This window comes from Octopus bimaculoides, chromosome 24, assembly GCF_001194135.2.
Source record: "Octopus bimaculoides isolate UCB-OBI-ISO-001 chromosome 24, ASM119413v2, whole genome shotgun sequence".
Lineage (NCBI taxonomy): Eukaryota > Metazoa > Mollusca > Cephalopoda > Octopoda > Octopodidae > Octopus > Octopus bimaculoides.
Window position 1 is genome coordinate 8,580,129 of NC_069004.1, and position 15,108 is coordinate 8,595,236.

Sequence of the window (15,108 nt, forward strand, 5' to 3'; positions counted from 1 at the left end):
CCTGTTTTCTGCACCAGTTATCACTTTTTAACCAGAACCATTTACATGCTTCTTCAGCACCCTCTATGTTATATTATATATGTTATATATTAAAACCCTCCATCAAAATTTCTTGTTAATTTACATCCCATAAACCATCTTAATAGTGACAAAATTATTTCACTAAATCCTTCTTTATTTTTAAATTAATTGAAACAAAGGAAGTGTATTTTAACAGAAATGTAGCAACAAAAGCAAACATGCATACAATAAAACCATTCTTCCAACTAGTTCTTTTGAAAATTTTTTTTTTAATGAATAAAAAGTTTAGGAAGGTATAACAATGCAATATAGAACAAAAAAATGGACTGTATACCTGTTGTAACTTGGTAAACTGTAGTCTGATGATATTTCGGAATTAGAATTCCATCTTCAGATCTTATTTGCCGGAGTCTCTGCTATAAACTGTTTTCCAACGCTTTTTCTGTTTTTCTGAAGCGTCTCAGGAGTGGTCTCACGAAGCTTCTTCTGGAATTCCTCATGAGAAGTGCGTGAGGTCGGCTGTTTCAATCTCGTGTGTGTTGTGTTGAAACATCTGTGGCGCTGCTTCTAAGTTGTGTTATACGTGCAGCTTCTCTTTTTTCTTTCTTTCTTTTTTTTTTTGCCCTTCTTTTTTTTTGTTGTAAACAATATATGAGCATGTTATTAAGAATTAAACTACACACATCCAGATGTAGCTAAATAATATATTGATTACCAACTTCCATCCTGTTGTTAATTTGGGGTCCTAGTTTGTGTATGAGTAAAGCTTCCTTGATTCTTAAATTACCCAAATTTCTTTCATTGTCCTCAATTGTGACTGTTATGCTTTTATCAGTGTTCCGGCATCTGTCTAGATGTTTTCTGAAGGAGGAGGCTCTCGTGTTCATATGTTCTTTGATGCGGACGTGTAACTGTCTTGTTGTGCTACCCACATAGAACTTATTGCATTTGTTACATTGTATTTTATACACAACATTTACCCGTTGGCATAAATCTGTGTCACGGATGGGACAAATTGTTTATGTGCATTGATTGTTGTCCCTTATTAGTTTCTTTGCGAGGTGTCCTCTCAGAGAGGGGCCGGAGTGGGCTAGTTGTATATCTAGCCCTTCTCTTCGTATGGCTCTTCGGATGGCTGTAGTTATCCTCTCGCTAAAATGGGGTATTTTGAGGAAGCATGTGTTGCTGGGTTTTCTATGTGTTCGGCATGTTGGTCGTCTTGGATACTTAAGCCGATTTACAATGGATCTAGAATATCCGTTGGTTTTCAATATGTCTAGGAAGCGTGTAGTGTGGGTCACCTTGTCCTCTGTTCTGCTGCATTTGCCTTGGATGCGTGCAAGTTCGTTTCTGGCATATCCTATTTTGGCACCGAGTGGAAGTGCTGAATTGTATTTTTATACAAGAAAACAATTTACATATACCAGGAATAATTACTGCTGCTGCTGAGATCCCCTTCGGTCATGACTGACCATGGGATTGCACCTAGAAAGTTACCCTCCTAGGCACAAGTCCGGGCAAGGTTGTTTATGGAAGACCAGCAGTCACCCATGCATACCGGTCTCCCCTCTCTGTGCCACCAGTGTTATCCAAGGGAAAGGCAAAGGGGCCGATACAGCTTGGCACCTGTGATGTCGCAACTCATTTCTACAGCTGAATGAACTGGAGCAACGTGAAATAAAGTGTCTTGCTCAAGAACACAACACGCAACCTGGTCCGGGATTCAAACTCATAACCTCACAATCGTAAGCTACACCAGGCTTACGTCCAACCCATGCTAGCATGGAAAGCGGACGTTAAACGATGATGATGAATATAAAATATTCCTTGTAGTGCACCTTCCAAATACTCCAGTCAAACTTTCCAGTGTTGTTAAGAAGTATTCTCACTTGAATAAAATTGTTGATTAATATATATTAATATTGTTATATTTGGGGATGGTCTTTTTTTTTTTTTGCCAAATAACAACACGCACGAAATACTCGTTTTTCACTTCAGCTTTATCGTTATTATTCTAATTTTAGTGTCCTTTGACACACCCCTCTTGGTCTGTGTAGTCCACGGACTAAACAGAACAAGAAGAGACACGTAGGATGGAAAGCTGCTGAAGAGGTATGGTCTTAGTGAAAAACGGGTGTATAGTCTGTGTGGTTATTTGCCAAAAAAAACATCCCGAATTAGTACAATATCTGTTTCAACACACATCTTGCAAAACAAATTCAGAAATGTATATATTAACAGTTGTTTCAGAAACTATTAATTCACTGTATTGCCCTGTCTAAACTTTTTGGGGGATATGGATTGAAACATTGCTCAGTAAGTATTTTTGATATATCTAAACCAACCCTTGATGCACCCGGCAATCTTACTCCCTTCCCACCGCTTTGTTGTCTGCTTTTGTATTGTAGTTATTGTTGTTTAACACCAGGTCAATCCTTATGAGTAGACCTATAATGGTAACACGTTCCAAGCGTTACCATCCCGTTTTATTTTTGTATATACAAGATTACATTATTGAACGTACACTTCTGAATGCGATTTGAGAGTGATTTGGTTAATATTTCTAGCTGAATAAGTGGCTACGTATATTCGTAATAGTTACCTTGCTGGTTGAATTTTTTTTTTTTTTTGTATTTAATGTGAACTGGATGTAATTGAAGGAGCAAATTTATATAATAGAAGGTGTTGCTAAATATATTATGTTAGTTATTTTAAACTTCAGTCACCGGTATTATTACAAGACAGGACAAATTGTTAGCGACACCGCCAGCTTAGTAGTATCTTCATAACAAACTCCTCTAGTTATGATATTTAAACATTATCTCATGATATCCAAAACAAAAATCAACTAAATCGTAATAGATCGCACTCACAGGTATTTCTCAGCTTTTAAGAAATCATTGAGAATTAATATGGAGGATGTTAATCACTTGGACGTTTCTAACACAACTGTTTTTAACAAGGTAAATTCAATTGCAGGGAAATACACAGAAGAGGAATCTTCATCTAGTGAAACGTTTACTAAACAAACCTCATTACACAAAGATATTCCTGAATATCGTTGTGAGATTTGTAAGAAAACGTTCTCTTCAGAGCATGAAGTGGTCACGCACAAAGAAAAACATAACAAGGAAAAACCCTATCACTGTGAGATATGTGGAAAATATTTTGTGTGTAACAGTCATTTTACAAACCACAAGAGGATACACACCGGAGAAAAACCGTTTCACTGTGAAATATGTGGAAAATCTTTCACTCAGAATTACCATCTTGTGGTCCATGTTCGTAGTCACACAGGAGAAAAACCTTATCATTGTGAAGTGTGTGGAAAATCTTTTGTGGATAACAGCAATTTAACAAGACATAAACGAATACATACTGGAGAAAACCCATTTCACTGTGATATATGCGGAAAATCATTCTCTGATAATTCTAATATTATCGTTCACAAACGTAGACATACAGGAGAACAGCCGTATCACTGTGAAATTTGTGGGAAATCTTTTGTAAATAACAGCGATTTAAAAAGTCATGAAAGAATTCACAGCGGAGAGAAACCGTATCACTGTGAAATATGTGGAAAATCCTTCTCTGGAAGTTCCCAACTGGCAATCCACAAACGTAGTCATACAGGTGAAAAACCATTTCAGTGTGAACTATGTGACAAATCGTTTCTCACTAACGGCTTGTTAAAAGCTCACCTGAAAATACACACCGGAGAGAAAACTCACCACTGTGAAATATGCGGGAAATCTTTTCTGAAAAATCACGATTTAAAACGTCACAGGCAGATACACACCGGGGAAAAACCGTACCACTGCGAAGTATGCGGCAAGTCTTTTTGTCAGAAATCGGCTCTTACCCTCCATATGCAAATTCACACAGGAGAAAAATCTCATCTGTGTGAAATGTGTGGCAAGTCGTTCTCTCGGAATTCTGACCTTATAAGTCACAAACGTAGACACACTGGAGAAAAGCCTTGTTCCTGTGAAATATGCGGGAAATCTTTTGTTAATAACAGTGATTTAAACATGCACAAACGGGTTCATACTGGAGAAAAGCCCTACTGTTGTGGAATATGTGATAAATCGTTTATCACAAGAACTCTCTTAAAAAGACATGAACTAATACATTCTAAAGGGAAGTCTTTGAGATATAAAATATGAGAATTCCTTCTGCAAATATAAACTTGGTCTACAATGAATACTCGTTGGAAAACATCTATTGTGATGAAATACACTCAAAATGATTCTAATTAAATTCTCGTCTTGTTGTCTGCAAATGTAGTCTTAATCTCATTTTGAGAGAAGTCTTTTCACTAAAATATCGAGGAATTCCTTGTTTGTGAATTATAAACTTACAGTTTATAAATGAAGACACACTGGACAGAAAAACTATATTAATATGAAATATATTATGATGAATCATTCTCCGAGCTCTAGTCTTGTAATTCGCATATACTGTCTGGAGGAAGATCTGTAGTCTGCTCAGCCAAAAACGAGTATCGACTGAGTGATGGTACAGTTCTTTGTCCATCCAGTTGTCACATCTAGGATGTGACATTAAGTCAAAGGATGGTACGAGAGGGTCAAGAGTGTTGTGTGTAAAAAAACTTACAACTACATAGGTGACTAAAACAATGAAAATATGGTGTATGTTATGGAATCCTGCTTGAATGCTGGCTTTAAAAATTCAGAAATATGAACATTCATAAAAAATGGTTGATAGTTGAATTGCAAAGGCAGGCCATGCACATAGAATGTCACCTATACTCCTTTTTGAGATTTGAAGAGTTATTGGATTGGCACATAATTATTGCAGCTTTTTTTCAAAAAAATTTATGCAACAAAAACATCTTTAAATGATGGTCTGACCGCCTGCCAAGCAAATGGGATGCAGTAATTGAAGTAGATAGTGAATATGCTCCAGAATAATCATTTAAAGATGTTTTTGTTGAATAAAATTTGTTGAAAAAAAGCTGCAATAATTATGCACCAACCCAATAGAAAAGAACCCCCAATGATGAAGACAAACTAAATCAAGATGCTTATGACACAACTACAACCATGTTTCACTGTATATTTAGCATCTCATATTTTACATGTGACACTGTTTATAGTTAACTTTGGTTTCTACTGTATGTAGGTTGGTGTCTTTAACCCCTTGGGTACCAATCCACCTAAGTTCTATGACACAAATTTCCTATTATAAAGTGATCTCAAAAATCTTCCATCAAAATTCTGTTAATTTGTGTTCCAAACATTAGCATTGTAACGACAAAAATATTTTACAAAATTCTTCGTTATTTTCTAAATTAATTGAAACAAATGCAGTGTACTTCAACAGACATGGTAACTAAAAAGGGTTAAACCAGAGCTATCTATTCTAAGATAAATTGCAATTATAGCCGACATCATTTGCTTTTCACTTAAACTTACCAATTGTCTAGTTTCAAATTAATGGTTGATGGCAAAAAGAAAATATATTTTATTCATTTTCCTGCAACAAATATTCACTTACATGGCTGTGTGTTAAATAAGCTTGCTCCTCAATCACATGGTTTTAGAATCAGTTGTTCCATTGTATGGCAATTTCGGCAAGTATCTTCCATAGCCCTGAGCTACAATAAAATTTCATGAAATACATTAAATAACGACTAATGTATTTTCAATATCCTTTTCAGCTCTCTTAGTCATTCCATTTGAAAATGAATGATTTCAGTCACTTTTGAACCCCACTCTTTCCATATTAAACAAATGATGTGCAGTATCACTTTGGGATTGTGTGTGTGTGTATGTGTATATATATATATATCTCATCATTTAACTTTCATTCCATTAAATGATGCTGATGGTGATGATTATATATATATAATTTTATTGAAGCTGAGAAGACTTTACAAATTGTATTTAGAACAATGCAATAGCACTAAAGCATTGTTCTAAATACTCACCTGTCTGATGATCAATTACCTGATGCTCTGAGTAACAGTTTGGGAAGCTTTTCAGTTTCAATAACATGATTTTGTTCTACGTTTGGTATTTAAGTCCTGTTTTTTCCACCTGTGTGTGTGTGTGTGATCTTTCATTAATTTAACAAGTAATGATGTTACTGTAAATTATATGAAAATAGCACGAGTTCACAATTCCTATAAAATCATTTAATTTTGATCAGTATTTGAGAAATTTATGTCACCGTCTTAGACTTTGAAAAATATTTGATCAAAAATAGGTAAGATTTAGTAAAAACAATAATTTATTCCATACATCAAAATGTTTTTGACTTTTGAATTCTTGGATTCATAGTTTTTATACATTTAACATTTCATATAATCTTAGTTTTATTGAATGAAAGCATTATTGGAAGTCTTCACAGCATTAATGAATGGAAGTCAAAATCTTTAGTTCCGAAAGCAACAATGGCTTGAAGTTTTGTCTATGTTTGTAAAGCTCTGTAACTTTCCAGTAACAACATACATCTTCTAAATCTTATTTCTTGGATACTTTTGTTACTCTCTTAAATGTACCAAGTGAGTAGAGGCTTTCTGAGACTGGTTCTATTGATACAGTTGATGTTCAGTTTGAACTCCCATAGAGGGAGCTGCTCAGCTCAGCTGACAGTCTGACTTGCAACGCATTACAAAAACATGACGATATCGGTTGTTATTGTGCCAAGCTCAGCATTGAATGGGCAATCCTATGACCGAACATGTTCCAGTCATGATCATCCCATCTGTCTCTCAAATATTGCATCATCCACAGTGTCTCTTCCTTTATGAGATGATAGTGGGGAAATTTAGTATTTTGTGCAGGTTGAGTGACTAAGGAGAAGATAACTCAATGAGTCAAAGACTGGTTGTGGTTTGTTAATGGCGTTTGTACATGACAGGAAGAAAAAAAAGCAGCAAGAAAACAAAACCAACAAAAACGATGCTATAAGTTTTCAACATTAACTAAAACAATTCCTAAATGAGAAATGATCCCTGCAAAGTGGGATGGCTGCTGCAGCGAGCGTCACAGGGGTCATTCTTTGTAGCAACACCACTAAAGTCATGTCCATGGGGTGTGGTTGAACATGCCATTTGTTCTGGGGTGTACAATGTTACTCCCTCCCCCCATCTTCTGTTGTTTAATACCCCCCTACACTTTCTCTTTATTCGTTCCCTTGTAATTAAATTATAATTCAATCTTTATGTAAACAAAGCTGTGATTATACTTGAAACTGGTGACATATTTTCATCGAGAATGTAATTTTTAAATGAGAAAAAAGTTTAATAACATATACAGAAATTGTTTATATATATATATAAATTAATAATAAAGATGAGACAAGCAGATAATTTGGGTATTACTACACGTGTGTCTGTAGCAAAGATTTATTATTATTATTATTAACATACTGCATCATACACCTTGGCATGTAAGAACATTTAAGATTACATAGGATTATGCAATAACATGTTTGTGTAACTTTGCCACTTCGTCAGGTAACATTCAGAGGCTAATTAGGTGATATGGTAGCATATGTATGTATGAAAAATACCAGACTCGGTATTCTTAACCATTTTCATTATTTACTATTTGATATATGAAGACAAGTTGATAGCTTTTTGTGGTGAATTTTGTTATTATTGAAATATATGATTTAGATTTTTTTTTTAATGACTACAATGTTATACTCACAACACAATCTCGGATTAAGTCAACACATGCAAATAAGAACAAAAGAAAAATATATACATATGTATATACAGTTGCTTCCCAACCATAGTTTCAGGTTCAGTCCCAGTATGTGATTTTCTGGAAACAAAGACACCGTATGGACAAGCCTTTCGTTTGTAAAGATCACACAAACCTGGACATGCTTTTACAGTGGACTGCAAGCAAACACTGTTAATGCAGCCATTGTTTACAATCAGGAGCTAAATGTATAGATGAGGGAAACACAACTCATTCACATGAACACACACAGCTATCTATATATGTACATGACAGTCTTTCAGTTTACATCTACCAAATCCACTCAAGGCTTTGGTCGACTCAGGGCTGTAGCAGAAGACATTTGTCCAATGTGCTATGCAGTGAGATTGAACCCAAAACTGTGTTTGGAAAGCAAATTTAAAAACGATATGTATATATATATATATATATATATATCTTGTATGGTTAGATGTATGAAAACTGTATGAGTTAGAGCTCCATGTAGATTAATCCTTATTCAGTTGGCTGCCAGCATAATAGTGGTTAGTTGACCACTGTACTTAGTAGTGTAACTAATTGTGATACACAGAGCACATGTAGGGAAAAATTAAGATAAACACAAGCATAAATTATTAGTTTCTATGTATGTTTCAATATTGCAGTGAGTTGGAATTCTGCATCGGATGTTCTAGCTACAAAGGATCACGAGGGGGGAATACTTTATCATGTCTAACTTCGGATATTAGACCTTTGTAACAGAATGCAATATAGTGTTTCCTTGACGATCCATTGTAGTTAGTCATCCTAATACACTTGGAACATCCAATGTTGAATTCCTAATAAATGCAATAATTGTGTTTATTTTAATCCCACCCCTACACATATGATGTTGGGCTCAGTTCCACTGCATGGCACCTTGGGCAAGTGTCTTCTACTATAGCCCAGAGCCGACCAAAGCCTTGTGAGTGGTAACTGAAAGAAGCTCATTGTGAAGGTGTGTGTGTGTGTGTATGTACCCTTGTCTTGACGTCATGTGATGACTAAACAAGCATTACCATCACACAAACAATCCTGTTCGTTTTCAGTCTTCCACATGAAAAACATGTCTGGCCAAGGGGAAAATATCACCTTGCTTAGAAACAGGCAGGGGTTGGTAACATGAAGGGCACCAGGCCATAGAAAATCTGCCTCAACAAATTCCATGTGACCCATGCAAGCATGGAAAAATGGACATTAAAAATGATGATGATGATGGTGATAATGACGATGATATTCAATGTAGTAAAGAATATTCCAGAAAATTGTCTGGAATTTCAAAATTATTGTAATAAATTGTATAAGGAATTTAGTTGTACATAGCTTTGATGGTATTTAATAATATTGGTTCCAAATTTTGGCACAAGACCAGCAATCTCAGGGGAGCAGGGAAAGTCAATTACATTGACCCCTAATGCTCAACTGTACTTATTTTACTGATCCCCAGAAAGGTAAAGTCGATCCCAGCAGAATTTAAATTCAGAATGTAAAGATGGATGACATACCACTAAGCATTTTGCCCAGCATGCTAACGATTCTGCCAGCATGCTGCTTTGTAGGTATATTATAATATCATCATTACCTCCTCATTTTTTTTCTTATGCTGCAATATAACTTCTTTCCCAAACCAATTTCCTGTAACTTTGGTAAGTATTGTGTGCCTGTGTGTGTGTAATACAATGAGGAATCATCTTTCACTAAACAATGACATACAAACACCAATTTGGTATTCTTTGTCTTCAATAGTTTCATGCAAAAACATATTTTACAGTGCTTTGTGTATGTGAATGCAAGACTAGAAGGGAATGTTTTATTAGTGAAATGGAATGCCAGAACTACTGACACTTGATAGAACGGAGAATTATTGTTGAATGTAAAATGAAAACAATGACATTTTCTCATAACAGCTACACACAAATGCATTTATATTGTTTACTCTTTACAATGGATCAATGCATTGGCACACACATATACACCAGTCACTATTAAATATACATATTTATGTGTATAAGTACATATATATGTGTGTGTATGTATACTCCCTTTGGTTAGTTCATGTACACACATACACACAAATTACTTTTTGCTCACACACACACACACACGTGTGTGTGTGTGCATGCACGCTCCCTTTGATGAAGACATACACACATCACTTATCCTGACTAAGGTAGAAACACATGACCCTTTCAAATACAACTCAATCTGAACACAGAATCCTGACTCGATGCAGAAAACAAGCTCACACACACCAATTTACTTCCTTACATCAACAATGTTGAAGTGCATACACGCATAAACAGCACTTCCATATCATGGACCAATGAATACCACACATGGTTCAATGTGTGACATAAGCACACACACACACTAACCTTTCCCATAGAGTCACACATACATACACACACAGTTTTTCATCTTCATGATTAACCCAATAGCATTTAAACTGGTCATGTCCAGCTCAAATAAGCTTTATGTTCAAACTGACCAGATCTGGCCTGACACCTACCCTACAATGTCATTCTTAAAATAAACAAATCACATCAAAATCTTGAAGCTGCCTGATTAATTAAAAGCAATGTGAATAAATAAGCAATACATTTGACTGGGTAATCTGAATGTTAAAGGGTTAATATTTAACAGACACACAAATAATACTTCCATATTATGGATTACACATGGTTCAATGTATGATATAAGGGGTGATATAAGCACACACACACACACACACTAACCCTTCGCTTAAATGGATCAATGAAAAGTACACTATCACACATACATACACACACACACACACAATTTTCATGATTAATAGGTAATATACAGGGTGTCCACAAAGTCTGGGTACATGGGAATTAATACATACTTTAAGAAATTATTATTTCTTATATTTAATTGTTTATGTTATGATTTTATTTACTCCATGTACCTACATGGGGATTAACACGTACTTTAAGAAATTATTATTTCTTATATCTAATTGCTTATGTTATGATTTTATTTACTCCATGTACCCAAACCTTGTACACACCCTGAACATAATACACACATGTAAACACTGTACATTCTTATTAAAAACTCATTATAGAATACATACACATACTTTCACAAATGCACAAACATACACAGCCCTTAATAAAGCATTGTTTAGAACACACAGACACTTCTCTGTTTCTAAGGCACAATATAGACCACATATATATATACACACACTCTCTAACCAGATATACACAAACACAGATTCACCCATTTAATAGATAAAAGTAGAAAATATAGAATGAAAGACAGGGACAGAGAGTCCCTGACTCTTCTTCTGCAATGGATGTATGTCGAAAATTGAATATAATGGAGACATTGCTGTGGTGACAGAAGACAGAGTGAATAATAATAATTATGATAATAATAATACTCTGTGTTCATCAGTCTCAGTATGTAGGCCCCTCATCAACATCATCATCATCGTCATCACCATAATCTTCTCCATTATCAAAGTAGTTCAAATTGTAGTCATTGTCCTGCAAAAAAAAGAAAAGAAAAAGACAATAAAATGTGATTAATAAATGGGTACAGGCATGGCTGTGTGGTTAAGAAGTTTGCTTTGCACCCAAGTGGTTCCAGGTTCAATCCTTCTGAGCTGCGGCTTGGGCAAGTGTTCAAGCACATAGAGCAAAGCATTATATTCTTACCGTTTTTTGGGTTGTGCAGTATTCCTTCACAAGATGTTGAGCTGGCAGAATTGTTAGAATGCTGGACTAAAATACTTAGCAGCATTTCTTATGGCCCTTTATATTTTGAGTTCAAGTCCTGCTGAAATCAACTTTGCCTTTCATAGGTCAATAAAATAAAGGACCAGTCAAGTACTGGGGTCAATGTAATTAGTTTGTCCCCTCCCCACAAAAAAATGTCTGGCCTTGAATTCTGCAATGGGCCAATGATCCGTTGAGGGTGGGGAGTGTTCTGATCTTGGTCCCTTATACATCACGGAAACTGGGCAACCAGTTTTTATGAGTCGTAGGGGTCAAAAAAAAAAAAAAAAAACTTTTTATATTCTGAGTTTAAAATCTCATCTGAAGTTAATGAGGAAACTGCAACATGGACATACAAACTGCTAGAAAAAGCAGTCAAACCTCTTCCTCAAATTTTACCTTACCTTAAAAAAAAAAAAAAAGTAGGTATACTTGAAAAAAAAGAAAATGTGGTGGTCATAGCTGGAACACACCTGGTCATAGATCTACAAGATCTTGGTCCCTTCTATGGTCAAGTGTGTGCTGGCTATGAAATAAACCAAGAACAATAGTTTACCTCTTCTTCTTCTTCTTCCTCATAATATTCTTCCAGCTCGTTGTCTTCTCCTTCGTTTTCTTCTGTTTCATTCTCATCAGGATTCACATCTTTCTTCTCTAAACTCTGAAAATATTAATTAATCAAATTACTTAAAAGAAAGAAAAAAAATTAATGTAGGAGGCATGGCTGTGAGGTTAAGAAGCTTGCTTTGCAACCATGTGGTTTTGGGTTCAGTCCCACTGTGCAGCACTTTGGTTAAGTGTCTTCTACTATAACTATAGCCCTGGGCCAAGTTTGGTGGGTGGATGATACTGTGTGGAATCTAGTCAGACACATACAATGTCACACATAGGGTCTGATATGAACACAATGTCACATACAATGACAAAATTCCACATACTGAGACACACAGTCATACAATGTATAGAGAGTTTCACACACATACATTTACACAATGTGACATGCACACACACACACACACATAGAGTGACACAATTCCATACATACACAGAGTGGCACAATGTCACACACAGAATGGTACAATTCCACACACATAAACAGTGGCACAATGCCAAATACACGGAGTGACCCAATGTCACACGCATACAGTGACCCAATGCCACACACATACCTCCAAAGTCTTCAGAACCTCAGCAGCCTCAGCTTTGGTCGGAACATTTGGTTTCGGGGTGAATCTGACTTTCTTCAGTTTCTTCTTCAGTGTTTTTAATTCAGGCGGAAGACGATCCCAATCTAAAAGTCGTACACAGAAATACATTATATATAGTGAGTGTATATAATTATATATACAGCAATTTACATTATATGCCAGGAATAATTACTGCTGCTGCTGAGCCCCCCCTTCGGTCATGACTGACCATGGGATTGCACCTAGAAAGTTACCCTCCTAGGCACAAGTCCGGGCAAGGTTGTATATGGAAGACCAGCAGTCACCCATGCATACCGGTCTCTCCTCTCTACACCACTGATGTTATCCAAGGGAAAGGCAAAGGGGCCGATACAGCTTGGCACCTGTGACATTGCAACTCATTTCTACAGCTGAGTGAACTGGAGCAATGTGAAATAAAGTGTCTTGCTCAAGAACACAACATGCAGTCCGATCTGGGATTCGAACTAACAACCTCACGATCGTAAGCTCGATGCTCTAACCACTGAGCCATGCGCCTTCACAGGAATATGCCAGGAATAATTACTACTATACAGCAATACATACATAACAAGAGTGTATATCATTATCACAATCTAAAATTTATACACAGAAATACTTTATATATCATAGGTGTAGGTATGGCTATATGGTTAGGAGGCTTGCTTCTCAACCACATGGTTTCAGGTTGAGTTGAACTGCATACCCCCTTGAGCAAGGGTCTTCTATGGTTCTGAGCTGACTAAAAACTTATGAGTCGATTTGGTAGATAGAAACTGAAAAGAGTCAGTCATCACCATCATCTTTTAATGTTCATTCTCCATGCTGGTATGGGTTGGATAGTTCTACAGGAGCTGCTCAGGCTCTATTTGTTTGTTTTGACATGGTTTTTATGACTGGAAGCCCTTCCTAAAACCAACCAATTTACACAATGGACTGGGGAACTAGCACAAGCACTTTTACACAGTGCTGACACTGGCATGGGTGCTTTCATGTGGTCCCAGCACCTGTAAGCCTGCAAGAATAGGATCTCTCATATGTCAGTATGAATGTGTGTATCTTTTTGTCTTGATATCACGTGATAGTTGTGAACAAGTATGGCCATTACACAAGCTATGTCCATTTCCAATCTTCTGTGAAAACATGCCTGGCCATAGGAAAATATTACTGACCAAAACCCATTGTGCATATAAGTGTGGGTGTGTGTATGTCTGTGAGTTGAGGTTTCTTTGTCTTGATATTGTGTGATAGTTGTGGACAAGTGTTGCTATTTTGTAAGCGATGTCCTTTGTTTCCAGTCTGCCATGAAAGAATGAAAGACAAGTCTGACCATGGAGAAATATTACCTTACTTGGAAGCAGGAGAGAGTTGGCATCCAACCAGAGAACATCTGCCTCAACAAATTCCGTCCAACCCATGCAAGCATGGAAAAGTGGATATTAAAACAATGATGATGATTAATAACAAGTAGACAAGTATACAATATTACATATCAAACCTGGTTGGAAACAACTGTTTCCATCATTGCTACTGAATTGGTATTTATCAGAATATCGGTGAATGTCTTTCTTTTTCTCAGTTACTTTCAAGTAGAATGGTGATTCCCGGATAGTTCCTCGGAATTCTTGTTTCAATGCAAGCATGTAATCATATTCCTCTCCTTGCAGTAAAGGTACAGCTTTCAGTTCCAATGGCTAATGGTTATAAAAAAAAAAATACATATGTTTCTTTTCATATGTGAAGTAAATAGGATTATATTTCTGAACAAAGTTTTCTTTTTAAAATTGGCCATTTGGTCAACTACATGCATGAGTAAAAGTGAGCTGATACCCTTTTCTTTCAAATCCCTCAATCCTACATCACAAGTCTTGTTTCGTGAGTCCTTAGGGACCTTATCTGTGTTGATGGAGGCATGTGGCTTAGTGGTTAGGGTATAGGATTCATGATTGTAAGATTGTTGTTTTAATTCCTGAACTGGGCAATGTGCTGTGTTCTTGAACAAAACACTTCATTTCATGTTGCTCCAGTCCACTCAGCTGGAAAAAAAAAAGAGTAATCCTGTGATGGACCAGCATCCCATCCAGGTGGGAATTTATACGGCATGGAAACCAGCCTTTATGAGTCAGCATAACGATATTCCCTGGAGCAAAGCATAAAGAAAACGACATGCTACATTCCCCAATTTACAAATAAATCATTTTCGGCATAGCTGTGTGGTAAGAAGCTTACTTCTTAACCACATGGTTCCGGGTTCTGTCCCACTGCGTGGCAACTTGGACAAATGTTTTCTATTATAGCCTCGAGCCGACCAAAGCCTTGTGAGTGGATTTGGTAGACAAACTGAAAGAAACCTGTCGTGTGTGTGTGTGTGCGTATATATATATATATATATATATATAT

The 15,108-nt window shown here is 36.3% G+C and overlaps 3 protein-coding genes across 5 annotated transcripts in view; 2 read left to right on the plus strand and 1 right to left on the minus strand.

Annotated features, from left to right (window-relative positions):
• Positions 1–2,109: 2,109 nt before the first annotated feature.
• The window catches only part of LOC106883450 (ATP-dependent Clp protease ATP-binding subunit clpX-like, mitochondrial), a 42,881-nt gene continuing 29,882 nt past the window's right edge, over positions 2,110–15,108 (plus strand). The window contains exon 1 of one of the 2 annotated variants that reach the window (XM_014934470.2): positions 2,110–2,337. The gene's annotated coding sequence lies outside the window, so the exon portion shown is untranslated. The remainder of the gene's footprint in view (positions 2,338–15,108) is intronic. The other variant, XM_014934469.2, reaches the window with a different exon arrangement.
• On the plus strand, positions 2,772–5,772 carry LOC106883451 (zinc finger protein ZFP2). Its single transcript, XM_014934471.2, has one exon. It carries the CDS (start codon positions 2,934–2,936, stop codon positions 4,185–4,187), a length of 1,254 nt encoding a protein of 417 aa, XP_014789957.1. The 5' UTR covers positions 2,772–2,933; the 3' UTR covers positions 4,188–5,772.
• LOC106883453 (DNA-directed RNA polymerase III subunit RPC7-like) overlaps positions 7,358–15,108 on the minus strand; it is a 9,248-nt gene continuing 1,497 nt past the window's right edge. The window contains exons 2-5 of one of the 2 annotated variants that reach the window (XM_014934473.2): positions 14,207–14,402; positions 12,673–12,794; positions 12,060–12,164; positions 7,358–11,272 (exon numbers count right to left, since the gene is read on the minus strand). In XM_014934473.2, the coding sequence (XP_014789959.1) occupies positions 11,183–11,272; positions 12,060–12,164; positions 12,673–12,794; positions 14,207–14,402 (513 nt within the window). In that variant the 3' untranslated portion in view covers positions 7,358–11,182. Of the gene's footprint in view, positions 11,273–12,059; positions 12,165–12,672; positions 12,795–14,197; positions 14,403–15,108 lie in introns of both variants that reach the window. The other variant, XM_014934472.2, reaches the window with a different exon arrangement.

What these genes read in the sequence shown, in the direction of transcription:
- LOC106883451 (XM_014934471.2), top strand. Translation starts at nt 2,934, where the DNA reads ATGGAGGATGTTAATCACTTGGACGTTTCTAACACAACTGTTTTTAAC.